The sequence below is a fragment of the Coturnix japonica genome, chromosome 9 (assembly GCF_054131305.1).
Source record: "Coturnix japonica strain WE chromosome 9, WE-NBRP24, whole genome shotgun sequence".
Taxonomy (NCBI): domain Eukaryota; kingdom Metazoa; phylum Chordata; class Aves; order Galliformes; family Phasianidae; genus Coturnix; species Coturnix japonica.
In genome coordinates this window covers 21,961,716-21,988,241 of record NC_140671.1, presented here as the reverse complement: position 1 = coordinate 21,988,241, position 26,526 = coordinate 21,961,716, and the positions used below count along the sequence as shown (strand labels likewise).

The 26,526-nt window shown below is 45.6% G+C and overlaps 3 protein-coding genes and 1 long non-coding RNA gene across 5 annotated transcripts; 2 read left to right on the top strand and 2 right to left on the bottom strand.

Moving 5' to 3' along the window:
• The first annotated feature begins 777 nt into the window (after positions 1-777).
• On the top strand, positions 778-8,616 carry LOC146759852 (nuclear pore complex protein Nup153-like). The gene is made up of 6 exons (XM_085509893.1): positions 778-835; positions 2,827-3,291; positions 4,818-5,186; positions 6,501-6,764; positions 7,317-7,476; positions 8,020-8,616. Exons 1-6 carry the CDS (start codon positions 778-780, stop codon positions 8,102-8,104), a joined length of 1,401 nt encoding a protein of 466 aa, XP_085366019.1. The 3' UTR covers positions 8,105-8,616.
• Positions 8,617-9,813: 1,197 nt separating this feature from the next.
• Positions 9,814-12,974, bottom strand: LOC146759851 (uncharacterized). The gene is made up of 2 exons (XM_085509714.1): positions 11,852-12,974; positions 9,814-10,492 (listed from the first exon to the last, which is right to left on the bottom strand). Exons 1-2 carry the CDS (start codon positions 12,692-12,694, stop codon positions 10,415-10,417), a joined length of 921 nt encoding a protein of 306 aa, XP_085365840.1. The 5' UTR covers positions 12,695-12,974; the 3' UTR covers positions 9,814-10,414.
• An 85-nt stretch (positions 12,975-13,059) lies between these two features.
• On the bottom strand, positions 13,060-16,163 carry LOC146759850 (uncharacterized). Its single transcript, XM_085509708.1, has one exon. The coding sequence runs from the start codon at positions 15,393-15,395 to the stop codon at positions 13,908-13,910; it is 1,488 nt and encodes a 495-aa protein (XP_085365834.1). The 5' UTR covers positions 15,396-16,163; the 3' UTR covers positions 13,060-13,907.
• Positions 16,164-22,958: 6,795 nt separating this feature from the next.
• LOC146759849 (uncharacterized) lies at positions 22,959-25,795 on the top strand. 2 transcript variants are annotated; one of them, XR_014931935.1, is made up of 3 exons: positions 22,959-23,056; positions 24,957-25,133; positions 25,208-25,795. It is a non-coding gene; the product is annotated as an uncharacterized LOC146759849 (long non-coding RNA). The 2 variants fall into 2 exon arrangements; XR_014931934.1 differs by having other exon boundaries at positions 24,949-25,133; positions 25,208-25,788.
• Positions 25,796-26,526: the final 731 nt, after the last annotated feature.

The window sequence follows — 26,526 nt, the reverse complement described above, 5'->3', positions numbered from 1 at the left end:
AGGAAGGTTTTCTGTATGTTATACTCAAAATGGAGTAAAAGGTCTTCAGGGCCAAAAGCCTTTGGACCTTTGTGGTGCTACCATACTGGAAACCCAAGTTAAACACTCTATCACCACTGCAAGCTTTGTCTCTGCCTTAGAAACTGGACTAGTATTTTGTGGACTAACCTTTGTGTCTGTGAAAGCAGACTTGCACTGTGGTTCAGACCTGGTAGAAGCGAAGTTCTGCTGATCTGGAAGAAATGGTTCTTTGTTCCTATTTTCTTCCACTGTTTGGATAGAGAATGTTTTATGAAAAATGACTGTGTTCCAGGTAGCTTTGTTGCAGCTGATAGCTATAGCACTGCCATGTAGCTGTATCATCTCAGTGACTGCAATAAAAGATTCAGTGGGCTTGATTCTGCTCTCCATCTGATGTGTTTATGCCAGCAGGCTTCTGTGGCTGTATTATTGTTTGTTTCTAACAGTGTCAGAACAAGAACAGAGCTTCTGGGGACAAATATAGGTAAATGGAATATTTCTTTGGAATTCAACTCATTCGTTGCTCTCCCTCACCTGTCTAAGAGCAGACTACCCTGGCAAGGCTCTGAACCAACTTCCCATATTGGTCCTGTTCCAAGAAGGTCATCTGAAAAGTTGTACCACTTGGCAGCGATTTAAAAACAAATAATCAAACCTACTTGTCTCATTTCTTCAGAAGAGAGAGAAAGGGCACCAGTCTTAAAGAGAAATTTTTGAGCTGTGAATTCCAAGGAGACAGTGGCATCAACTACGGCCATGACAAAGTTGGAGGAGAATGCAGATTTAAGAATTACTCTATCCTTACTGAATAGTTGTTAGCTAAGGGTGGAGGAGAGTGGATTTTACATGGTCCCTTGGTTAGTGAGCTTGAGTGCATTATATACTGCTATTATGCATTAAATGCACCATGTACTAGACAAGATGTCTCAGTAGAGTTGAGGTCTCTAAAGTCAGATATAGTAGTGGCTGTCTTCAGCTCTGTCTTTAGTGTGAACATCTTTGCCAAAGGAGGGAACTTGTTTTAATTGACTTTTTTTTCTCTGCCAACATTTTGCTTTGGTAAAATAAGTGAAAAATCCTATTAGACAGGGGAAGGAAAAAAGAGAGGGACTTTTTGTCCCTCAGTGTGTTCTGAATATTTGAAGGATGTGATGTTTAGAAATCAGTGAAAGCTAGATAGGATTTAAATATTAAGGGGCAGGAATTTGCCTTCAGGTAAAGGATGATATTTGCATGACTCATGTTGTTAGGTGAACATTCCTGTGTATTGGTGACCTTTTACCTTGGTAGCAATGGGAAATATGTTAAGTAGGGGGCCCAGTTCTTCATCATGTTCCACCATAGGAAATGATTAGAGGGAACTCAAAAATAGTGTGTAGCATAACAAGATGCTGAACTAAATATTTTCACTGCTCAACTAAATCTCCCATTGCTTTTAATAACACACTATTTATTTTTTTTTCTTTCTTTCTTTTTCCCATGAATACCATACAAGAAGAGGAAATCTTGTAACAACTGCTATGGAAGCCATGAATTTCACTGCAATTTCATTTCTATAGTTTAAATTATATGAAAGAATATGCTGATTTATCTGCTTAACCATGTCTCTCCTCTGCCTGGTATTACAATTTTCAAGGTATCCAAAGAGTAGGAATGTTTTGGTGGAGGTTTGTATGGTTTCTATAATGCAGCGATACTTGAAACAAGTGTCAAGTATGTAAACAAAGTTTATTGAATTTATTCTTTGCTGTTTAAGTCTTGTACGGGCCAGGAGTCCAAAAGAGAATTAGAAAATGGTGTTCTGCATGTCTGCTAATGATGACTTAGGATTGCTGATACTTACTGAACTTGTAGTGAAAGGTTTTTTTTCCTGTTTTAAGGGGAAAAGATCTATTTTATCAAACTGTAGCCACAAATATTCAAGATTATTTTTCTGATTGGATGTTATCTGAGCTGCCTATGACTGTATCTTTAGTGTCAGTCTTTATGTTGGTCTTTTAGCTGATGCAATATAAAGAAATCATAAACAATGGAGTATGTTTATGTAATTCAAATAAAATAGTGATGCAGATAAAAATAGCTAAGTTCCATTAACTTTTCAGACCATAATAGTGAAACACTTGTAAGTCGTAGGATACGCTTGAATGTCTGTAGTACCAATTTATCCCTCTGCTTAGTCATTCATTTCTATTTAGATCTTGGTGCTTCTGTGCAGCCTGTGATTAGATTGGCAGTTCTCATTTAAACCCTAACTCATTCAGTCTTGGTTATCAAATAGCTTAAAAGGCAAGAACAAACGCTGTTGTTTTTAAGATGTACTGATATATGATTTGCATCCTTACATGTGGTATAGGCTGGATTTACCAGAGTAAATGTTCTTTCATCTGTAGTTTTCTTTGTAGGTATTTTGTGTTTTGTTGTGTGGGTTCAGTACACAATACTTTAAATGTTATATTTGTTCCAAATTCGCTGTTGTAGCGAATCAGAGCGGAGCAGGATGAGAAAGTAGCATGTTTTGTAAAAGAGAAAAATTTTACTTTACAACTCTAGGAAGTGGAGGAACCGGTACTCCCAGAAATATCCCTACCCATCAGTACTGCATCTCTGGCTCCATTCAACTTTAGTTTTCTGACTAGCAGTACTGTGTCATCGTCACCAAGCACTGTTTCAACATCAGTGATGAACAAGGTGAATCTATGTTGTATGCTATAAATGCTTTCCTGTATGAGTCTGTATCTGCTCTTTTGCAAGTTAACTTCTGTGGTGCTCATGAAATTAACTGGTGTTAGTTCATACTGAGTTGAGTAAGTCAGAGTTGTATTGCAGTTTGGAGAGAAAAATGCAGTTTTTTGATTGTCAGTCTTAGACTTGCAAATGTCTGGTTTGGTTTTGGAACTGTGGCAGAAAATGAAGTTGCATCAGCTTCTTTTGCATTTAAGAAATCAGATGAGAAAAAGGACGAAACTCCTGCATCAAAGAGAGGCTTCTCTTTTGGTAACGTGGAGTCGGCTCCTGCCTCGCAGTTTGTTTTGGGAAGGACAGAAGAGAAACAGGATTCTGTCAGTTCTGCTCCTCCGTTACTGTTTGGGAAGAAAGTTGAGAATGAAGAGTCAAAGGCACAACCTGTCTTTTCCGTTGGGCAGCCTGAATGTACCAAAGAAGAAAGCACAGCAAAACCTATGTTCAACTTCAGCTTTGTTAAACCATCGGAGAAAGAAACTGAGCAGGCAAAGCCAACTTTTTCATTTGGGGCCCAAGCCAATACTTCAGGTAAGCAGAATATCTTTTGTCTTCAGTTGTCTAAGTCCCTCAGATGGTACCTCTGAAGTCATAAGTTACAGAATCTGTAGGAGTTGCTGGGTTCATGTACTGGAGCTTTAGAAAAAGCTTAATTACTCTGTGCAGTGTGATTTGTGTTCCAGTTGTTGACGTATAGACAATTAGTAGAATTCCTGTTTTGATTTCAGTGAGTTTTAAGACTAGGTTTAGACAAAAAATATATACATAATGTCACACATTAAAGAACCTGTATTGCATCCCACATGAGCATGGATGGTTTGTATGGTTTCTGTGCTAGCAGCATAGTTGGTGGTACAGTCTTTAGCGTGGTGACAGAGGCCTCATGCGATGGTTTTCATAGTGAAAGGGGATGTGAGGAGGTGTCTCATTCATGTGTTCTTGCAGCTGTGCTGCTGCAATTTACTGCCATGAAGGTGTGGAAATTGCTTAATAGGTACTACACAGTTTTGTGCATCTTTAACCTTCTGAAAGAGCGGGCTGAAAGATTTTAGTAACAATTGCCATGTGGAAGAATTCTGATTCTGATTTCATGACTTATCAGCCATGGTTTGCAGAACAGCGTTCATTACTCACTTCTACTAACTTTGGAAGTTATAAGGGAAGGAACAGAGAGAATAAAAGCAACGCATGGGGTTATGGTTCTTATGATTGAGTTGAAGTTCTGGAGTTTGATTTAACCATGGAAATTTGATGAAACACCTTGTGTAAAAATGAGATTTTAACGAGCCTTCTTCAGCACAGTAGAGAGTCCCTTAAAAGTGGCATAGATGAAAAGGGTCCGTAACTTCTGGAAAAACAGCAGTGGGAAATCAAGAACAGGGTCAGGTGTAATAATGAGAGAGCAGAAGCTTAGGGAAAGCTGAAGAACTGCATACTTTAAAAGATAACTTTAAATGTAAAATTGCACTCAGTACTTTGTGACAGTTCTGTAACAGGGGGCTGTTCTCCGTGGCTCCCAAAAGCAGGTCTTGAAAGTACTGAATTACAGTGAGCTTAAGCCAAAAGAGTGAGGCTGCAGGATGATGGGCTTAGCCAGCTTTAGGGCTGTAGGCACAGGGCTGTAATTTCAGGAGAGGCTACAAAAGCAGCTGTACCACTGTGGGTTGTTTTTTTTTTGCTGTGTTATTTAGCAAACTACAGAAGTGTTGCAGGTAATGCATGTTGTTCTTCTCAGAGCATCTGAAGAATAGTTTTGTTTGAGGAGCTGAGATGTACTGGTTCATTCTGGTTCCAGTTGTTATAGCCAGTTCTTGGTGTCCGTAACTACTAAAGCCTAGAACTGTGGTGGTGTCATCATTCTTCACAATTCTCCCATTCCTTTAATTGCACATGGCAGCGTTCAGTGTATTAAACCTGGATTTTATGTAATCCACAGTAGCTGGATAATAGTTGAGACATCGTCCAGCATTTCTCCTTGTACAGTGGCTGGAACAGGGTCTCTCTGTTGCGCTTGGTTTGCCGTCTTGCAGTGTTTTATGTTCTGTTCTCCCTCTCAGATCAAGGAGCAGCAAAGCCATCCTTCAGCTTCTTGAGCTCTAGTTCCTCCAGCGCAGCCGTACCTGCCACTTCAGCCAACAGCAGCAGCCTGTTTGGCAGCGTCACTTCTTCCTCCAACCCTGCACCAGTTCCCACTCCCTTTGTGTTTGGGCAAGCCAGCAACACTGTGAGCAGCACCGCTTTTGGCAATTCTGCAGAATCTACAGCATCTCAGTCATTTGGCTTCTCTCAAGAAAACAAACCCACCACCACATCTTCCACCACTGGTGCAGCAGTTAATCCATTTGTCTTTGGTTCAGGAGCCAACAGTAGCAATGCAGCAAGTTCTGGCTTTACCTTTGGAGCCACGGCCACATCGAGTTCAACAGGTACATTTAAGCAGGTGCTTTTGTTTTTGCTCTTAGATCACAAAAGTGGAGCAGGGAAAGAGTGTTTCCTGGAGAACAGGTAGGGAAAATGCATGGAAATTGAGAAAAGTAGTGAATATTTACATCCAACAATATATAAACAGTGCTAATGCTTGGGGCTCAGGTCAAGTTTTGAGGCAGTCTGGGAAATACAGTTTAGGGATCAACTGGCTGTGGTGATATTTTGTGCATTGGATAATCCTTTACTGGCTTTCATTTGCATAGGAACTTGTCATTGTGAGAATGAATTTCCCTCTTCTCAGTATCAATCCAGTGCTGAAGGTTAAAAGTTAGTTTTAACTTGAATTTTTCTCTCCCATACCTAAAACTCTTCGAGCGTTGTAAATAACATCAAGATTTGTACTATCCACCCTTCACAAGTGTATATTACAAACACAGTATTGATATATGCAGCTGCTGCTTTGTAAAGCGTGACTTCTAATGAGCACGATAGCCAGTCCTTCATTTTCTTGGTCTTCATAATCTTCAAATCTTCATAAAAGTACTGGAATGCCTTTTAGTCCGTCTTAACTTCTGTTTTCCTTCCTGGAAAAACAATCAGCCATTCCAAGTTACATTGCAGCAGTTGGTATTTTTATGTTGCGTGACGTCTGCTTAAATTGCATTTAGATTAATAGCGCTATTTAGAAGGTCTCTTTTTGCTCAGCAGAAGTGTGTATGTTTGAAGTCACAGCTCAGTCCTGTATTTTTTTCTCATTATTTCTGCTTGCCATGCAGAACCAAAGCAGCTAATTGAATGAGCTTGTTTGCTATTATATGGAGAGACAGAATTATTCTGGTAGCTCAGTTAGGTCCCTGCAAGCCTGATGTGGTCTCCAGAAATTGATAATTGTAAACATTTGGATGAGGAAGGGGAGCAGTTGCTTATGAGAGGAAAGATTGGCGTTCTCCTCATTCTAATAGATCAGGAGCTCTGTTTTGAACGCTTAAAATAATACAAATAAGTGAGTGAGTGTTCTTTACCCGTGGTATAAATAAGTCTTAGTAATACAAATCAGCTTGTGCTCTTTGTGGGAGCCTGCTTCTAGAGCATGAATGGCTAACAGTAATTTGAGTCTAGACAACCCGTGTTTGAGGTGTGCGTTGTCTGACTCCTTTAAGTATGCTGTTTTTCATGTAACTTACAAGAAAAGGTAGGATTCCTATCATGAATGAGGTGCTGTTTGTTGTTTTACCTACTTGGCTTCAAACATAAAGCTCTGTAACAAACAAAACAACTCAGCACATACTGAAATTTCTCTTCTTTTCCTTTAGGGTCATCCTCTACATTTGTCTTTGGGTCTGGGTCTTCAGCGCCTGCTGCTGGACCAGCATTTGGTGCCAGTCAGCTACCAGCATTTGGCCAGAGCCAGGGCCCTGGCCAGCCAAATGCTCCCAGCTTTGGATCTTTGTCGACATCACTGTTTTCATCTGGCTCTCAGCCTGCGCCTCCTGCCTTCGGCTCTGTGACAAGCAGTACTGTGTTTGGACAGCAATTGAGCCAACAGCCAGGTTTTGGCTCTGGCGCCTCCAATGCTGGTGAGTGTTGACCATCCTTTTCGTTTCAGGTCTCAAAGAGAGCTTGGTTAGTCAGTGAGTTGGTTTCCATGAAGTGCAGCTGAAGTTTAGTGAATGAAATTACTTCTGCCTTTTGTACATACTCTACTGTAAGAATTGCCCTCCATAGAGGGAGTAGACACAGGGTTAAGTATTTTGCATCTGATTCCTTACTGCCGGAGAGGTACACTACCTTCACCAATAGGTTGTACATTGTTGTATATTGTGGTGCATGCAGCCATAGACTAATGGCAGTACAGGTAGCAGCAGACAGTTCCTTAGCAATTTGCCAGCAGTCTAAAAATCTCTTTATGATGCTCTACTGAAACAAATGACGTTGTCTAGGTGTTGTTCCTGTTGTAACTTAGCATTTCTGGTAAACCTCCCTCCCACCCCAAGCTGTGCCGCCTTGAGCAAGGTCTAAGCAATGTATGTTAGAGGTGGTGGGAGGAAGGAGGGGAGGACTTTCCTGGAAAGAACAAACTCAAATTTCAACTTTCTTATTCCCTTCTCCTTCTACCCCGTCTTTCTCAGGTCCCGTATTCCAGTTTGGGAGTAGTACTTCTAATTTCAACTTCACGAGTAACCCAGAAGTATTTACTTTTGGTGCAAATCCTCCTGCACCGGCAGCATCGGTACTACCTTCCGGCTCTTCAGGATTTTCATTCAGCCAACCTGCAACGTTTACAGTGGGGTAAGAGACCAAATCAGATTTTCACTTGAGCTTTTGGTACTATCTGTGGAGCGCAGGCAGCCTCTACTGATGTTAAATTGCGAGGTGCTCAGATGTACTTCGGAATTTATGTCTAAGGACAGCATCTCTCCTCGCTCTGTTAGTGTGACTGGCTAAGTAGGCAACGATGGCTTTATAGCAGCACAGCTCTCAGAAATATCATGCAGCCATGAGAAGTGTTCTTGAAAAATAAGATCTGAATTGAGCTGTTACGCTGCTGCTTACCTGCTGAATGAGAGAGATTTCATTGCTTTTGGTTTCTGGAACTCTCTTCCCATTCATCATACGTTGTCTGTTGCCAGCTGCTGAGTAGTGAGCAGCCAGATGATAAAATAGTTGTTCTGGAATATCTGCTCAGTGCTGCTACTGAACTGTCAGCTAACAGTAGGGAACGTCAGCTGGGTTTAGACCGTCGTGAGACAGGTTAGTTTTACCCTACTGATGATGTGTCGTTGCGCTAACTCTGCGTTGTCCTAACTCTGTGCTACCGGTTTCTATTCATAGGACTAATGGAAAAAATATTTTCTCTGCCTCCGGATCTTCAGTTCCCGGTCAGAAGATAAAGACTGCAATTAGACGTAAAAAGTAATCGGCAGATTGGTAAAGCAACTTTCAAAGCAGCTGCTGCCCTGCATTGTTCAGCTGTTGGGATCGTACCTCGTGCTGGGTTAGCTGAAGTCAGATCTGCCTAAAGTGTTGCAGAAAGGAACCAGGTCGAGACTCGAACTCGTGGGTACTCCAGGGTTGATTTTATTAACAAGCTCAGTGCTCAGGTGAAACATGCATACAGAGCTTGGGTCACTCCTAGTGAATGACCCTTAAGCTTTACAAACGTCCTATATTTATATGATTAGGTAAACATTACATCATTTATGTTATTCATTTCTCGTGATTAATCAATACATCTTCAGTCCTTCTTTCTCGTGTTTCATCCTAGGCCCAGGCTTCATGCTTCACGTGTTACTCTTCTTTTGAACTTGTCCAGAAATTCATTATCTTCTTTCATCCGAGCCATCCGGGCTAGACCAGTCCATTCCATCTGTCTTATGGTTAAACTATACATTTTAACTGATTAACTACTAAATAGCAATGTCAGCACTATTATTGTCTACCTCTGCTGTTTCATAACTTCACAATACTCTAACACCCCTACATGGGTCATGGTTCAGGGCTATACAGGGGATACTTGAGTAGCATATTGGTTGAGAAATTTACCATTTTTCCTAACAGTCCCCCCTTTTCTAATAGCTACTTTCCCAAGTATTCTACTGATATCCACCAAAAACTATCTTAGGTGGCGGTGGTGCCTTTACAGTTAAAGCAGACCCCATTCGCATACAGCATTGTATTAGTACATAAACAATAACAATCAGAACAATCACAACAATTATAATCAAGATAATTTTCTTAGCAATAGCAGAAAGATTTGGCAACCAGGATGTCAGCCAATGCCATGTTTCAGAAAAACCCCATCGAGTATCATCCTTCTGTATTTCTTGCATTGTCTTACTTACTTCCCATATTTTCCCAACATCAGTTAATAATTCTCCAGTTTGATCAACATACATACAGCAACTAGCATTCAATACAGTACACACTCCCCCTTGCGAAGCTAAAAGCATATCTAGTGCCATTCTGTTTTGCAAAACTACTTTAGATAAGTTTGTAAGCTCGCCTTGTATAGTTAATAAGCCATAAGCCGTTGCATTAGCTAACTTCTCCACCTCCCCTGACACATTCAGTATTGCTTTTTCCAATTCACTAACACCTAAACCAGGTATAAACCAACGCACAAATGCATGGAATCCTGTTGGTCGTTCAATTAAAGGATTTAAAATAGTTCTTTTAGTACGTCCATAGAAAGACCTATGCCATAACGTTCCATTTATTTCTCTGGGAATGATCTCCATATCGGGTACAACTAGGCCTAAAGTGCATCTTCCTCGCCACTTTTTGGGTAAAATTTTGTACGCATGTTCTCCACACAGCCAATAGGCTCCTGGGAGACTCAAAATCAATTGATTTCTGTTTTTAATAGCAGTGAGATTATCACATCGTAAAGTCCAATTTCCCAAATAGGTTCCAGTAGAATCACGATTTTCAACACAATGAATATAAGTATTGTTCTCCAATCGTGTATGAGCCAATGATAAAGCATGAGTGGTAAAATTACTTCTTAATATTGTTGTATTCCAAATATGACCAATAGTAGTATTAACATGAATAGGGATACCAATCAAATTTACTCCATGTGCTACTGATCTAGGTAAGGCTGAACAAATCCAACAATCACTGACATTTAGATTCTGGGCAAACGATTGCATTATTGATACATGAGAATTATCTGTCCAATAACGATAGTGGCCTAATTCATAAGAGACATGTGGCTGTAAAGACCTTCGGTGTCTCATCTGCTGAGTATGGCTACTTGTGTCATGCCAGGACATAGGTCCCCATTTTACCTCTTGCCAATGTGTATGAACTAATTTAAACCCGTCCCGAGGGTACGCAATGGAGAATTTATGACAGCACGAATTGTTGAAGCCGGGGAGCATACCCACACACCAGATTCCAGTACCACTGCTTGGTTCTCTAAAATTAATATTATGGTTAACCCATACCGCTCGGAGCCGAGGAGGAGGTACTCTGGGGTATGAAGGATAAGAAAATCGTGCTCTAATGCAAAAACTAAAATTAGCTCGAGTACTACCGGGGATATACCATCGAAATGTGCCAAAAGGGGTTCGGACATTGTTGAGTTGTAATAAGTCAGTATTTCTTTCTCCTTCTATGATGAATTCACGCTGAGTCGTAGAAACCTCTTTCGTTTTCAAAGTTACCTGATGTCCAGTCAAAATGTCCCGATAGGAGAATTCATACTGGTACCGATGTCCTGAAGCTATGCAGACGAGGAAGAAAAGGATGCAGAGACCTTTTTCACATGAGTATGATGGATCCATGCCTCTTTACCCTTGACCTTGATAGCATAAAGAGAAGTTAACAACACACAATAGGGCCCTTCCCATTTGGGCTCCATTTTATGTTTCCGTTTAAACACTTTCACCATTACCATATCTCCTGGAATAATATCATGTACTTTAACATCTCTTGGTAATCCTTGATAACAATAAGCATATTGCTGAATTCTCTTAAAAGAATCTTGTAAATACAACAAATATTGAGTAATATTCTCTTCCCCTTCCAAAAGTGCAGTTTTTGCTGAGACATATGTTCCTGGTACTGCCACTACTCTCCCAAATAAAACCTCAGCTGGACTAATTTTTAAAGGCTCCCTAGGGGATGTTCTCAAATCCCATAAGACTAAAGGTAATGCATCTGGCCATTTGAGTCCTGTTTGTGACATTACTTTGCCTAATCTATCTTTAATAGTCCTATTCATTCTCTCTACCTTTCCGGATGACTGTGGATGATACGGTGTATGTGCCGCCATAGTAATTCCCAGTGTCTTTGACAATTCGGCCATCATTGAGGAAACAAAATGTGTTCCCCTGTCTGAGTCTATTTCTTCTGGGACTCCGTACCTTGGAATTAAGTCTCGTAACAGAATTTTAATCACAGTTTTTGTATCATTCTTTCGTGTAGGAAATGCTTCCACCCAGCCAGACAAATGATCCACAATAACTAACATATATTTAAATCCCAATACTGGTGGCATTTCAGCAAAGTCAATTTGAAGTTTCTGAAAAGGATATTCAGCTGGAGGTCTCTTCCCTTCTTCCATCCTGGGTCTGGTTATCCCGTACTTTTGACATATTTCACATCCTGCAGCAATTCGTCTAGCTGCTGCATATACTCCCGGTGCTATCCACAAACGATCAATCTGATTTGCAATATTTCCTGGACCGCCATGGCTTCTATCATGATACCACCTTACTAAAGTTAGCAAATATTTATGTGGTAACATAGGTTTATCACCAATCATCCAAATCCCATCCTTTTGAACAGCTCCCATACGCATCCACACCTCCAGTTCCTCTTTATTCATTTCTGTATAAAGTGTCTTAGGGTCCGATAGCAGTGGTATAGTTTGTACAGTCATAATAGGAACACTATAATTAGGGTGCACAGCAGCTGCTCTAGCTGCCGCATCTGCAAGTTGGTTTCCTTTTGCTAACGCATGTTTTTTAGAGCTGTGTGCAGGTATGTAAACTACAGCAATCTCTCGTGGTTCTTGTATAGCCAGTAATAGGTCATTTATTAGCTCACCGTGAGCTATTGTTCTCCCTGCAGGGGTCAGAAAGCCTCGCTCTCTCCAGAGCATGCCGATAGCATGGCAAATTCCAAAAGCATACTTTGAGTCCGTGTATATATTTACCTTCTTGCCGCGTGCTAATCGTGCCGCTCTACAGAGCGCAATAAGTTCTGCTCCTTGTGCTCCCAACCCGCTTGGGAGAGATTCTGCTAGTAGAACAGTTGTCTCAGTTGTCACAGCAAATCCGGTGTATCGCTTTCCTGCAATGTAATAACTAGAACCGTCAGTAAACAAGTTTAACTCAGGCTCTGTTAATGGCTCATCCTTTAAGTCTTCCCTCGGTCGTGAGACTGAGTGAATCACCTGCACACAATCGTGTTTATTTTGTTCTCCAGTTGAATCAGGGAGTAAGGTGGCTGGATTCAAAGGTTTTGATCGCTCTAAGGTGATATTATCAGCTAGGAGCAAAATGACTTCGTAGCGGTGAGCGCGCTGTGGAGAAAGGGATTTTTCTGCATACCTTTTAAGCAAGATTTCTACTTCATGCGGAACCTTTACAACCAGGGGATGTCCCAAGACAATGGTCCGGACTTTCTCGGTGAGTTCTGCCGCTGCAGCCACAGCTCGAATGCAATAGGGAGTTCCCCTCACAACAGGATCTAATGACTGTGAGTAATAGGCGACAGGCCGCTCGTAAGGTCCAAATTTTTGAACTAAAACTCCTTTTGCAATTCCTCTTGATTCGGTAACATATAAGGTAAACGGCTTACCATAGTCGGGCAGTCCCAAAGCCGGTGCGGATACCAGCGCCTGTTTAATAGCCTGGAAAGCTTGCTGCATTTCATCAGTCCATGGTATCGGTTCGATGGCCTGGTCCTTAGTAGCTTCTTGTAAAGGTTTAACAATTGCACTATACCCTATAATCCATGGTCGGCAAAATCCAGCCTGTCCTAAAAATGCCCTCATCTGTTTCTTTGTGATTGGCCTAGGTACTGCTTGTACAGCATTAATTCGTTCTGGATCAATTTTCCTTACCCCTGAAGCTAATACATACCCTAAATACTTTACCTCAGGCTTACAAAACTGCAATTTGGAAAGGGAGACTTTATGTCCTTTTTCATACAATTTATTACATAAATACTTTGTGTCTTCTATGCAAGCTTCTTTTGTTGCACTAGCAATAAGTAAATCATCAACATATTGAACCAACACCGATTTTTGAGGTAAAATAACATCCTTTAAATCATTTTTCAAAATCTGTGAGAACAAAGTTGGTGAACTCGTAAACCCCTGAGGTAACCGAGTCCACGTTAACTGTTTCCCTTCCCATGTGAAAGCAAAGATCTCTTGGCTTTCCTCAGCAATAGGTATACTAAAGAAAGCTCCCGTCAGATCCATTACAGTATACCACCTGGACCATTCTGGTATTTCAGTTAATATTAGTGAAGGGTCAGGAACTACAGGGTGCAGGGCTTCAACATGTTCATTAATTGCTCTTAAATCTTGTACAAAACGATATTCAGGGTTCCCGTCCTCATCCTTTCTATTTTTAGAAACAGGCAGAATAGGAGTATTATATGGACTAATAATGGGTCTCAATATCCCTTCATCAATAAAATACTGAATTTGTTTCTTTAAACTAGGTAATGCTTCTGTCGCAATCGGGTACTGTTTAATTGAGGGCGGTGGTCCAGCTTTTGTCTTGATTACCACTGGTTTTGCAGATTTCAAAAATCCTATATCCTTACTACTATGACTCCACAAACCGGAGGGTATGTCTTTTAAGTCATCTGGAATTTCAATTTTCTGTTTCTGTTCTCTTTCTACAGCTAGTACATTCCCCAAAAAGTAAAGTTTCATCCCTTTTGAATTCAAATCTAATTTAGTGCCTAGTTCTCGGAGGACATCTCTTCCTAATAGGGATATTGGAGAAGTGGGTGAAATAACAAACTGTGCCCATGTCATCCGTCCTGACAAGGTTACAGGCAGTGGTTTACTCAAGTATTTCTCTTCTACCCCTAAAACTCCCTTGATAGTAACAGTTTCTAGTGATTTTTCAGGCAAATCAAAATTTAACAAACTTAAAGTTGCTCCTGTATCTACTAAGAATGTAACTTCTAGCCCATCTACTTCTGCGATTACATGACCTTCTGGACTCAGAGTAACAGCCATCCTCCTGTTATTGCGAGTGAGTTCGTCGCAAGCCTCCCACTCCTGAATCTATATGAGGCCCAGATGCGTCTGTCACCGGATAACCCTGGGGGGTTAGAAAAGGTCGAGGTCTGAGGGGGCATTCTCGCTGCATATGTCCAAAATCTCCACACCAATAACATACAATTTCTCCACCAATCTGGGGTGGAAATCCTCGTCTCCTTCCCCGATTTCCTCTACCTCTGCCTCTAGCATTTTGCCACCTATTCTGTTGAGCTGACTGAGTAATCGCAGCTGCCAAAAAAGCCATATCTTCTCGTTTTTCCTGCCTCTCACGTTTCCTCTCGGTCTCTCTCTCTCGTTCCTGTCGCTTTCGCTCCTCATCCTTCTCTTTTTGCATTTTCTCCTGTCTCTCCTGATCTCGCCCATTGTATACAAACGTGGCAACAGATAATATTTTTTGCAACCCCTCTGCCTGCCATCCCGGCATATGTTTCTTAAAATACTTATTAATATCGGGTGCAGCCTGATTTACAAACACACTAATTGCAAGCGGCTCTTGAAAAGTCTGCTCTGTCATACCCCCATACTTAAGTAAAACAGAACGAAGTCTATGCCAATAATCACTGGGATGTTCATCCAACCGTTGCTGACATTCCTGTACTTTGGACCAATTAGTAACCCGCTCGACACACTGGCGTACAGCCTCTAGCAAACCCTGTGTAGCCGTTCTCCAAGCCTGAAGCTCATCCTGTCTAACAATATTCCATTTCGGATCAGCTATGGGCCATACAGGTCTTCCTGGATTAGTATTTGATAACTCTCTATCCTTAGCCATGATCTTCTCTCTCTCTTCTACAGTAAATAATTCCTGTAACAGAGTCTGTATGTCCTCCCAATTAGGTTTATAATCTCTGAAAATACTAGACAACATCTTAGCACATTTTTCCGCATCCTCCCATAAACGCGGCATTTTCTCTTGCCATAGCATCAAATCTCCCGGTTTCCAAGGCTGATGTACTGCTGCTGCTAATAGAGGTGGTACATCAGGGCCGGTATCAGGACCAACCCTCGGATTAGAATGAAATTCAATAGTCATCGGATACTGCCCCACTTCTTTATTATTTCCATCTTTTTCCCGATCAGAATTATACCCACCCTGATGTAATTCATCAAAATATGCTAATAATTCAGTTTTGCTAGTAGCCTTCCCCAACTTAATTTGATTTCTTTTATCAGCCCAATTTATCCACACATATAAATAATCCATTTGATAAGGATTTCTATCTTGGAGTATTCGCCGCATGGTAGCAAGACGTTTATCATCAAACGTCCCCTCAGGTGGCCATACTTCGTCGGGACCAGCCCCACGAACCCAGGTTAAGAATGGCCAGTCATCCTGACACAGAGTGATCACTCGCTTCTTTTTTAACCCCACAACACCTTCAATCTTACTCCAGTTACACAAAATTTCCTCTAAGGGTGAACCCTTAATTATAGACGGCGATCCCCCCATAACTATTCTCCAAATAGAAATCCAAGGTCCAGTGAGAATTGCAGCCACTCTGTAATGAGGAAAATAAACCTCAGAAAAATAGAACCCCAAACCCCCCAAAAATAAGAAGCCTCGGGGACTCGAACCCCAAAAATAGGACTCGAACCCTTAAAAGAGTGGATGCACTTCCCCCTGGATATAATAAAAAATTTAGGCACTTACCCCAATCAACGCCTAGAGTCCCATCTGGGGTGCCAAACCGTTGCAGAAAGGAACCAGGTCGAGACTCGAACTCGTGGGTACTCCAGGGTTGATTTTATTAACAAGCTCAGTGCTCAGGTGAAACATGCATACAGAGCTTGGGTCACTCCTAGTGAATGACCCTTAAGCTTTACAAACGTCCTATATTTATATGATTAGGTAAACATTACATCATTTATGTTATTCATTTCTCGTGATTAATCAATACATCTTCAGTCCTTCTTTCTCGTGTTTCATCCTAGGCCCAGGCTTCATGCTTCACGTGTTACTCTTCTTTTGAACTTGTCCAGAAATTCATTATCTTCTTTCATCCGAGCCATCCGGGCTAGACCAGTCCATTCCATCTGTCTTATGGTTAAACTATACATTTTAACTGATTAACTACTAAATAGCAATGTCAGCACTATTATTGTCTACCTCTGCTGTTTCATAACTTCACAATACTCTAACACCCCTACATGGGTCATGGTTCAGGGCTATACAGGGGATACTTGAGTAGCATATTGGTTGAGAAATTTACCATTTTTCCTAACATAAAGAAATATAAAACTTTGCTGCCCTTTCCTTCTCTCTCTGGTGTAGTTCATTTTGTAACAAGTAGAGTTGGCAACAGCGCCGTTCTCAAGCAAAACTATTTTAGAATCCAGCAAGTTACTTCTTTCACTGACTTGGCATGGTTCGGCTATAGAGATGAATATAGCCCGCACAGTGAATGGCTTGTACAATACCTCTTCATCTGCACCACTATGTGAGCTCATCCTGTGCAGCAGGAGAAGAACAGCTGGAAGCTGGAGGTGCTGCAGGCCCAGCTGGAGGGCGAGCGGCTCCACTGCCAGGAGCTGCAGCGCCGCTGGGCTGCCGAGAGATGTGAACTGCAGAAGGCGGCAGAGCGGGAGCGGCAGCTGCTGACCGACCAACTGCGCTGTGCCTGGGAGAAGCAGCAGGCCCAGGAAGAGCAGCAGCTGAAGGAGTGGGAGCAGCGGCAGCGGGTGACGGGGACCCGGCAGCTGCTGCTCTGGAAGGAGGCCGAGCTGCGCGCGACAAAGGAGCTGCTGCAGCGTGATTGCGATGCAGCCCTGCGCCAGGCTCGGGAGCTGCAGCAGCAGCTGGCCAAGGTGCTGAGGAACCCCCCCAGCAGCGAGGCGGCCCATGCCCAGCTGCAGGACGTCCTCAGCAAGCTGCGCTGGGAGACGAATGGTGAGCAGCCCGCCTGCATCCGCCACCTCCAGCATCAGCTGGAGCTGGAGAGGAGGCTCTTCACCTATTACATCGTGGGGAGCTGGGCAGATGTGCTCCGTAACGCAATGTCCTGCTCCCAAGAAAAGGAGGGAGCTCTGCACTGCCACCGTGCAGAGCAGGGCTCCAGTCGACTTGCCGTGAAGGACGCTCACGTCCAGGTAAGATGACACACTGAGAGAGTGGGGATTGTTCAGCCTGGGGAGGGGAGGCTCTGGAGAAACCACAGAGCGGCCCTCCAGTGCCTGAAGGAGAACTGGGGAAAGCTGGAGATGTACTGGTTGTAAGGGAGGGTAGTGATACAACAAAGGACAGTGCCCTGAAAGTAGAAGAGGGGAGATCTGGATGAGATATAAGAAGACAGGACACCATGAGGGGGCAGAGGCGCTGGCACAGGCTGCCCAGAGAGGCTGTGGTTGCCACACGCCTGGCAATGCCCCAGGCCAGGCTGGACGCACCTTTGGGCAACCTGACCTAGTGGAAGTTGTCCCTGCCCTTGGCATGGGCTTGGAACGGGAGAGTCTTGAAGGCCCCTTCCTACACAAACCATTCTGTTATTCTATGATTTTCTGGTTCTAGGTGCCAGAGACAGCCAAGGAAGACCTGGGGATCCCGGGCAGCCGGCCCTCTCCCCGCCGGGGCCCGGCACAGCCCCCCGCCTGCCCTGCGCAGCGGGAGGAAAAGAGGCAGGAGCTGAAGGCACTGCAGGCCCAGCTGGAGGGCGAGCGGCTCCGCTCCCAGGAGCTGCAGCGCCGCTGCGCTGCTGAGAGACGTGAGCGGCAGGAGGCGGCAGAGCGGGAGCGGCAGCTGCTGGCCGACAAACTGCGCTCCAAGTGGGAGCGGGTGCGGGTGTCAAAGCTGCAGCGCCTGCGGGAGCAGAGCCTGAGGCAGTGGCAAGCAGAGATCTGCCAACTGCTGCAGGAGAAGGAGGCCCAGCTGCGCCAGATGCAGGAGCTGCTGCAGAAGCGGCGCAACGACACCATCCGCCAGGCATGGCAACTGTAGCGGCAGCTGGCGGAGGCGCTGCTGAGGAGCGACAGCAGCAGAGCAGACCACAGAATGCAGCAGGAAGTCCAGCGGCAGCTCTGCTGGAAGTCCCGTGCAGAGCAGGCCGTGGAGAGCAAGCGCCTCCAGTGTGAGCTGCAGGAGCAGAGAAGACGCTTCCTGCAGTACATCCTGGAGCACGTGGAGGGGCAGCCACGCGTCTTCTTCAACAGGGCCAGGGCCTGCCATCGGGCTGTAGCAGAGGTGGGTGTTCAGGCTACAGAACAACAAGAGGCCTGCCCACCTGAGCGCAGGGAGCAGCAGGAGCAGAACACCCATCTGCTGAGTAAGCTGAAGGAACTGCAGAGACGGTGCAGCCTCCTTGAAGAGAAGAGCAGAAGCTCTCAGCAGATATGGGAGGAGGTGGAGTGGCTCAAGGACAAGATGCGTACGCTCTGCCTCCGTACCCAGCAGCTGCTGGAAATAGTCTGGCAGCTCAAGGAGGCCTCTTCCGCATCCAAAGACACCACAGAGAAGGCAGAGGAGGTCAACCAGCTGCAGGGACAGCATTTGGAAAAGGAGGCTGCAGAGCAACAAGAGGCCTGCCCACCTGAGCACAGAGAGCAGCAGGAGCAGAACACCCACCTGCTGAGGAAGCTAAAGGAGCTGCATAGACAGTGCAGCCTCCTTGGAGAGAAGTGCTGCCTGCTGAGGAGCAGAAGCTCTCAGCAGATGTGGGAGGAGGTCGAGCGGCTCAAGGACAAGATGCGTACGCTCTGCCTCCGTACCCAGCAGCTGCTGGAAATAGTCCAGCACCTCAAGGAGGCCTCTTCCACATCCAAAGAGGCCACAGAGAAGGCAGAGGACATCAACCAGCTGCAGGGACAGCATCTGGAAAAGGAGAATGAGACGGCCAAGGAAGACCCGGGGTTCCCAGGCAGCACAAGCAGCAAGCTGCTGGAGTAGTGCAGCTACCTCCAACAAGCCCTGAGCAACCTGGAGAGTCACTGCCAGGCCCTGAAGGCCCAGAACCACCTGCTGAGAGACCTCCAGCAGGCTGACATCAAGCTTGGAGTGCTCAGCAAGAGTCTGGAGGAAAAATGCACACAGCTCCTGGAGATGGGGAAAAAGCTGAGGCCACACAGAAATCCCAAACAGGAATGCCCCAATCCCCAGGAAAAGCCGGGGGAGTCAAAAGAGTGGCCAGTGGCAGTCTGCATCTACATTTTCGCAGACCATCACCACCAAAACGAAGATTCTTAGCTCGTCACAGCTACAAAATCCTTATGAGGGCCCTAATGAGGACCCAGAAAACGAGCTTCCACTGACAGCTGGACAATACGTTTACATCTGTGGAGACATGGATGAGGATGGCTGGTTTCTGGGAGAGCTGACGGATGGCACAAGAGGACTGGTCCCTTCCAATCTGGTGGAAGAAGTTTCAGACGATGACCTGGATATCACCGTGCCTCCAGGGCTTCGTGATCTCCTGCTGGATACCGATGATGAAGAGAGACCAGGCAGCAGGAGCAGGGGCAGAAAGCGATGGTCACCATCCAGAAATCTGTGTCCGTGTGTTGGCTCAGCCTGGGGGACGCCGAGATTCCTCTCCATAAGACAGCAACATCCCATCAAGATTCCACCTTTCTGGATGAAGGCTACCTCATGCTCCACTTGACGTTCAAGTGGAGTGTGGTCCATCAGCAGGAAGGCCTTAAAAATTCATCCCTTGTAAGACTGAGAATTTATTACACTGGACTGGAATAAAACAACAAAAACCAACAAAAACGCCAAAACAACTTTAAAAAATTTGTATATTGTATATTATTTATATATATTATATATTATAATATATGATTATATAATATATATATTATAATATACATAATATACATTATATACATAATATATATAATATAATAAACACAATAATAAATTATATAATATATATTATATATATTATAATATTAAAAAAATTCTAATAAAAATAACCAAACCCAAAAAGTGTGTCCAGTCTTCTTGTTTTTAGACAGTCTGCTTTTGTAAACGTACAAGGAAAGGTAGAGGCTGAGGAAAGCCTCCAAAGTCTTTCTCAAGCGCTCTACCTACAAGTATTAGAATCAAGAGAGAAAGGAATCATCACTGCTTGCCTCTGTTCTTTGGGACACCTGAAGTACCTTGGAAGGCCACACTTCCTGAGCCCTACAGACAGTCTGTCCCAAAGCAGCTGTTTGATCATTTCCATTGGGTGACAATGCATAGTGCTTGCATCGTCTGCAGGCACAGACTCAGATGCAAATCCACATCCTTAACTGTAGGTCCGTACATCCTTTATATACATGCTCTAGCTCCTACTTGAAATTTTCTGTCTGTCCCTATATGTCAGCAGAGCACTTAGCAAGTCTCCTTCACGTCTAGACACCAACTGCCCATACAAGTGCGTGTGATAATGCACGCGGCTGCCGCCAGCACTCTGTGTAAAGAGAAACTGTCAGAGAGCTGCACATCAGGGAGGGGTTCCTTGGTCTCAGCCTCTGCTTGCTTTTCTGGCTGGCTGTGAGGGACGCTCACAACCAGGTGAGACAGTGGAGATCTCTGGGAGATAGGACAGTTACATTCCTTGGAGCCAGATGTGAGTTCTTCATTCTTGAGAGTTGAATTCTCTTCTGGTGACACAGCCGGTGAGACACAGACAGAGGGACGCCAGTGGACTGTTTGTTCTTGCCCACTTGTGTGTATGCACATGGCTGTGAGCAAGGCTGTGCACATCTTCATGCACAAATGAGCGTGCACGGAGCCGTGGACAGTGCTGGGGTTGCACACATGTGAGTGTGCATGGGTGAGTCCATTAGTGCACGCATGTGGGAGGGTGTGCAAGGATGAGGTGGTACGTGTGTGTGTGTGTGTGCAAGGATGGGGTGGTACGTGTGTGTGTGTGTGTGTGTATGTGTGCAGGGATGGGGTGGTACGTGTGTGTGTGTGTGTGTGTGAGTGCAGGGATGGGGTGGTATGTGTGTGTGTGTGCAGGGATGGGGTGGTACGTGTGTGTGTGTGTGTGTGTGTGTGTGTGCAGGGATGGGGTGGTACGTGTGTGTGTGTGTGTGTGTGTGTGTGTGCAGGGATGGGGTGGTACGTGTGTGTGTGTGTGTGTGTGTGTGTGTGCAGGGATGGGGTGGTACATGTGTGTGTGTGTGTGTGTGTGTGAGTGCAGGGATGGGGTGGTATGTGTGTGTGTGTGTGTGTGTGCAGGGATGGGGTGGTACGTGTGTGTGTGTGTGTGTGTGTGTGTGCAGGGATGGGGTGGTACGTGTGTGTGTGTGTGTGTGTGTGTGTGTGTGTGCAGGGATGGGGTGGTACGTGTGTGTGTGTGTGTGTGTGTGTGTGTGCAGGGATGGGGTGGTACGTGTGTGTGTATGTGTGTGTGTGTGCAGGGATGGGGTGGTACGTGTGTGTGTGTGTGTGTGAGTGCAGGGAGAGAGTGGTATGTGTGTGTGTGTGTGTGTGTGTGTGTGAGTGCAGGGAGAGGGTGGTATGTGTGTGTGTGTGTGTGTGTGTGTGCGCGCAGGGATGGGTTGATACGTGTGTGTGTGTGTGTGTGTGCAGGGATGGGGTGGAATGTGTGTGTGTGTGTGTGCAAGGATGGGGTGGTACGTGTGTGTGTGTGAGTGCAGGGATGGGGTGGTACGTGTGTATGTGTGTGTGTGTGTGTGTGTGCAAGGATGGGGTGGTATGTGTGTGTGTGTGTGTGTGCAAGGATGGGGTGGTATGTGTGTGTGTGTGTGTGTGTGTATGTGTGCAGGGATGGGGTGGTACGTGGGTGTGTGTGTATGTGTTTGCAGGGATGGGGTGGTACATGTGTGTGTGTTTGTGTGTGAGTGCAGGGATGGGGTGGTACGTGTGTGTGTGTGTGTGTGCAGGGATGGGGTGGTACGTGTGTGTGTGTGTGTGTGTGTGTGTGCAGGGATGGGGTGCTACGTGTGTGTGTATGTGTGTGTGTGTGCAGGGATGGGGTGGTACGTGTGTGTGTGTGTGTGTGTGCAAGGAAGGGGTGGTACTTGTGTGTGTGTGTGTGTGCAGGGATGGGGTGGTACGTGTGTGTGTGTGTGTGTGTGTGTGTGTGCAGGGATGGGGTGGAACGTGTGTGTGTGTGTGTGTGTGTGCAGGGATGGGGTGGTACGTGTGTGTGTGTGTGTGTGTGTGCAGGGATGGGGTGGTACGTGTGTGTGTGTGTGTGTGTGTGTGTGCAGGGATGTGGTGGTCCGTGTGTGTGTGTGTGTGTGTGTGTGCAAGGATGGGGTGGTACGTGTGTGTGTGTGTGTGTGTGTGTGTGCAGGGATGGGGTGGAACGTGTGTGTGTGTGTGTGTGAGTGCAGGGATGGGGTGGTATGTGTGTGTGTGTGTGTGTGTGTGTGTGCAGGGATGGGGTGGTACATGTGTGTGTGTGTGTGTGAGTGCAGGGATGGGGTGGTATGTGTGTGTGTGTGTGTGTGTGTGTATGTGTGTGTGTGTGCAGGGATGGGGTGGTACGTGTGTGTGTGTGTGTGTGTGTGTGCAGGGATGGGGTGGAACGTGTGTGTGTGTGTGTGTGTGTGTGTGTGTGTGTGCAGGGATGGGGTGGAACGTGTGTGTGTGTGTGTGTGTGTGTGTGTGTGCAGGGATGGGGTGGTACGTGTGTGTGTGTGTGTGTGTGTGTGTGTGTGCAGGGATGGGGTGGTGGCCATTTGCACGAGCACAGAGGTGTGCAAAGCGGTGGGCGATTGCTCCGTTGAAGCAAGAAGCAAGCGTGACAGTGCTCCAGTTGTAAGGAAGTGCATTGCTGGAACAGGGCAGAGCTGAGCCTGCAACTGCAGCCTCCTTTGCACAGCCCAGCTCTCAGAGGGTGAGACAGTTGTGCTTCCTGAGCAGCTCAGGGACGTTGTGGACAGAAGCAGCCGAGTCCAAAGTTCCTGGTGTGAAGTGCTCCGAACATCGGGCTCTCTGGGCGAGCTCCCGGCTGACAGCACTGCTCCCCTCTGCCCTCGCCCGGGCCTGCTGGGAGCTGCAGGGCCTGCTGGGAGCTGCAGGCCCCGCAGGAACTACCACTCCCAGGATGCTGTGCGGCAGCACCGGGCGCCGCCATGACAGTGCTGTGTGCAGTGCTGTGCAGGGCTGGGCCTGTGGGCTCAGGGCACCGGGTGCTCCTTCCCTGAGCCTGCCAGGAGGTAAGGCACCGTGAGGGTGGTTTGGGGGAGACCAAAAGACGTAGAGAGGACGTAGGTGGGACATGGAGGTGAGATAGATGGGGCATGAACTGGATCTAGAGAGAGGGGTGAGAAGGCAAGGTGGATATCCGACAGGTGGGGACAGGGGCCTGTACAGGTCAAGGGCCAAGTCCAGCTCTGCAAGCACAGCAACATGTCGGGGACGCCGGGCTGTGGCTGGGGATGGAGCAGAGCAAGATGGAGAAAGGGGGGAACATTCAGGGAGCGAAGAAATCTCCAAGTGGGGCTTTCTCCATAGCTCAGCCTGCAGCGCAGCCACACGACCTAGGCAGGCCTCAGACTGGGATCCTGCTGCTGGGTGCTGCAGGGTGCAGCCTGGCTCAGTCCTCTCTGCACCTGGGGACTGATGGCTGTGTCTGGGATGGCACTGAGCCTCCTCCACTCCAGGCTGAGCCACTCAGCTCTCCCAGAATTCCCGTCCATCCCCCTTTCTCATCCCTCCATTCCCACGCAGAACTGACTGAGGAGGGGAGGGATGGGTCCAATGGTGGTGGCAGATCTGGGACACTGCCCTTTCTGCTGCCCTTTCACATTGCCCTGAAGGTGGGCCCGGGGGCCTGGGGAGGTGGGCTTTGTAACTGAAGGAGCGGCTGCAGGCAGGCAGAAATATGGCAAAGACATGTAATCATTGAACGTAGCAAACAGTCAAGAAATGACAGTATTCCCAACCATTTCCCATCCTAACAATCCTTTCTGATCCCACCCTCTAAAACTCCCACCCCCAATCAACTTCCCTCCCTCTGCCAAAAACCTCCCAGCCCCCTGTTGTAATCCAAGAAGAATGGCAGCAGCCATGGATCAAGAGAAGGACTTGACAGAGCAGCAGCTGTGGAGCAGGATAAAGAGCAAACCGTGTTGGTGGTGGATGCGACAGGCAGTGCCAGCAGGGCGTCCCCTGCTTCAAAGTGCACCTTTCCTCTCTCACCCACCACACATTCTCTCCTGCATTCAGGGTCTGAGGGATTTCTTCCAGTTTTACTCCATATCCGCATGGCCAGTGCGTGATACAGAGCCCAAGTGGAACACCTGCTTGGAAAATGAAATCAACTCTCCCATTCAGTTCTATGAGCGTGCGCCTTCCTCTCAAGTGATGCGTGGTCATATTTGAAAAATCCAAATTAGTTGGATATAAGAGAGGTAATAGCATCATAACCGAGCATTGCTAATACATTCAATGATTATCCCGCAGATTCCAGCACCATTGGTAACATCAGACCCCATTGGATTCACATCCAATCTATTAACATAGTAGAAGCACAAGATAACCTGGATAATGCCTAATAACTCTGGTTCCTGAGACAGTAGTTGGCAAACCTGAAGGCAAAAGGTCAGCGTGCTAGGACAAACAGCCAGACAGCAGTATGGTTAAATATGGCTGCGTCCATCGACTGCCCGAAAAGCCATGCTTTTATAGCAGACAGACGAGGGTGTTTAAAAACCACAGACACCAATTGGAGGAAAGCTACCGCAATAACAACCCCTGGTCAAAGATCCCCCTTGAAAGCCACAAGCTACTCATTCTTTTCCTAGAGGTGTCCTTGGTTCTCATGCTGTTTCTCCCTCCACAGCTGCTGCTCTGTGAAGCCCTTCTCTTGATGCATGGCTGCTGCTCTGTAAAATTCTTCTGGTATTACAATGGCCCCCCAGATTCCCACCCCAATAATTCCTTCCTCCAAATTGCAACACTGAATTTCAGAGTGTAACATTATCAGAGTACAATTTCTCCCCCAGAATTGCCACTGCACCAAGTTCCTTCCTCATCTCCCTTTCTGCTCTTCTCGTCTGCGCGTCTTCCTTACTTTCACCCTGTCCTTTTTCTTCTGGTGATGGAGATCTTCAGGCTGGAGGAGCTCTTGTCTTGCTGCAGCCACCCCAGCATCCCTTGCCAGCTGTGCTGTGCCCAAACTCATCCTCGCTGATCCATGCCAGCCGATCATCAATGTCTGCGATGTCCTCCGGGCTGCCTGCGCTTGTTGTCACTGCTGGAACAGCAGTCTGGAAAAGGCAATCTGGAAAAGTAAGTTCTTTGTACTTGAAAACTTCTCAGTTCTTTCTGATCTCGATATACAAAGAAGTTCCAAGTCCCTGTAGCTTTTGTGTTTTCTTTTGCAGAAGGATTCTGTGATTCTGTGTGATTCTGGATGATCTTTGAGATCCTTTTCAACCCAGGCCATTCTATGACTGTACAGTTCCATACTGGAACAAATATAAAATGCTAACTATGTAAAACATGGAGTCAAACCTGTGTGATTTGTCCACACCAGGAGGTGATTAGAAAACAGTTTGTAAGCTACAAAGCTGCTTGCTGGAAAGGAAAAGAAAATAAAACTACAAGAATAAGGGAAAACATTTCTTCCTGAAAATAGGAAGAATAATGGACCTGCCATGAAATTTGGGTGAAGCTGCCTGATTTTATGAAGCTATTCACATTATTTTCTTGGTGCTGTGTTTCCCAAATGAGTGGTTTCTGGCTCTGCTGCAGCACCAGTCTGCATGTGAACATCAACTCTATTCACCATCTGGGAAGATTAGGACTTCCCTTCTCCCACCAGCACCACTGAATTACAGTTACTCAGTGGTTAAACAAAGGAATCCTTAAAGAAGGGTTTACAGCTGTCGTGTTATCTGAAGTGCTTGGGGCATTCTGATACTATTAAGCTCTATGTATTAACAAGTTCAAAAAGAAAAGGTAGGCATCTGATTGTTGTGACAGTTTCTAAGTTATTTGGAAAGCTGTACCACCCAACCACTCCTTCTATTTGATGGAGGTGACAAAGCTCAGTTTAATTTCTGACTGCTGTTTAAATTCTGAAGCTCGAGCTGGTTCCTGGAGCAGAAAAAGCTCGGAAGCTGTCCCTCCTACAAGCAGGCACCTCTGAGCAAAATATGACATCTCAGTTTCTGATGGTAAGGTCAGGAGATCTGATACCAGCGTCTAGCTTTCGGCTTCATGCTATGTTAGTGGGACCTTTGGCATCTAGCACTTAATGATCTTGAAGGTTTCTTCCAACCCAAGCCCTCCCATGATCCTATGATTCTGTGATTTCATTCAGGTTTATTAAGATGAGATGAGTTCTCCTAAATGTGCTGTTCTCCATATGATTATAATTGGAGTCTAGATGGGTGACTGAAACCAGACACCAAACTTTCTGATGGCCAAAATGAAATGAAATCAATCCTTTACTGTGTCAGTAGTCTGTAACTAGAGCCCATCAGGTAATTCCCAGCCTCCTGCCTGTATCAGTGGCTGCACACAGTGAAAAAGTCTGATGGGATTTTAACCTGTAAAATGTTCCAAAGCAACCAGAGGGTGAATATATTCACTATGCAAATACCTACAGGGATAAGCTTGTCATGTATGTCCTCAGGAAGCACAGTAGTTAATGGTGGGACTCAGTAGGTCATGCTGA

Excerpts from the sequence above, each read along its gene's own strand:
- LOC146759850 (XM_085509708.1), bottom strand. The coding sequence starts at position 15,395 with ATGGGGGGATCGCCGTCTATAATTAAGGGTTCACCCTTAGAGGAAATT.
- LOC146759851 (XM_085509714.1), bottom strand. The coding sequence starts at position 12,694 with ATGAGGGCATTTTTAGGACAGGCTGGATTTTGCCGACCATGGATTATA. Across the intron at positions 10,493-11,851 it reads GATTAGCACGCGGCAAGAAG|GTCAAGGGTAAAGAGGCATG; the intron begins GTAAATATATAC and ends TATGCTATCAAG.
- LOC146759852 (XM_085509893.1), top strand. The coding sequence starts at position 778 with ATGACAAAGTTGGAGGAGAATGCAGATTTAAGAATTACTCTATCCTTA. Across the intron at positions 3,292-4,817 it reads GGCCCAAGCCAATACTTCAG|ATCAAGGAGCAGCAAAGCCA; the intron begins GTAAGCAGAATA and ends TCTCCCTCTCAG. Across the intron at positions 7,477-8,019 it reads CCTGCAACGTTTACAGTGGG|GACTAATGGAAAAAATATTT; the intron begins GTAAGAGACCAA and ends TTCTATTCATAG.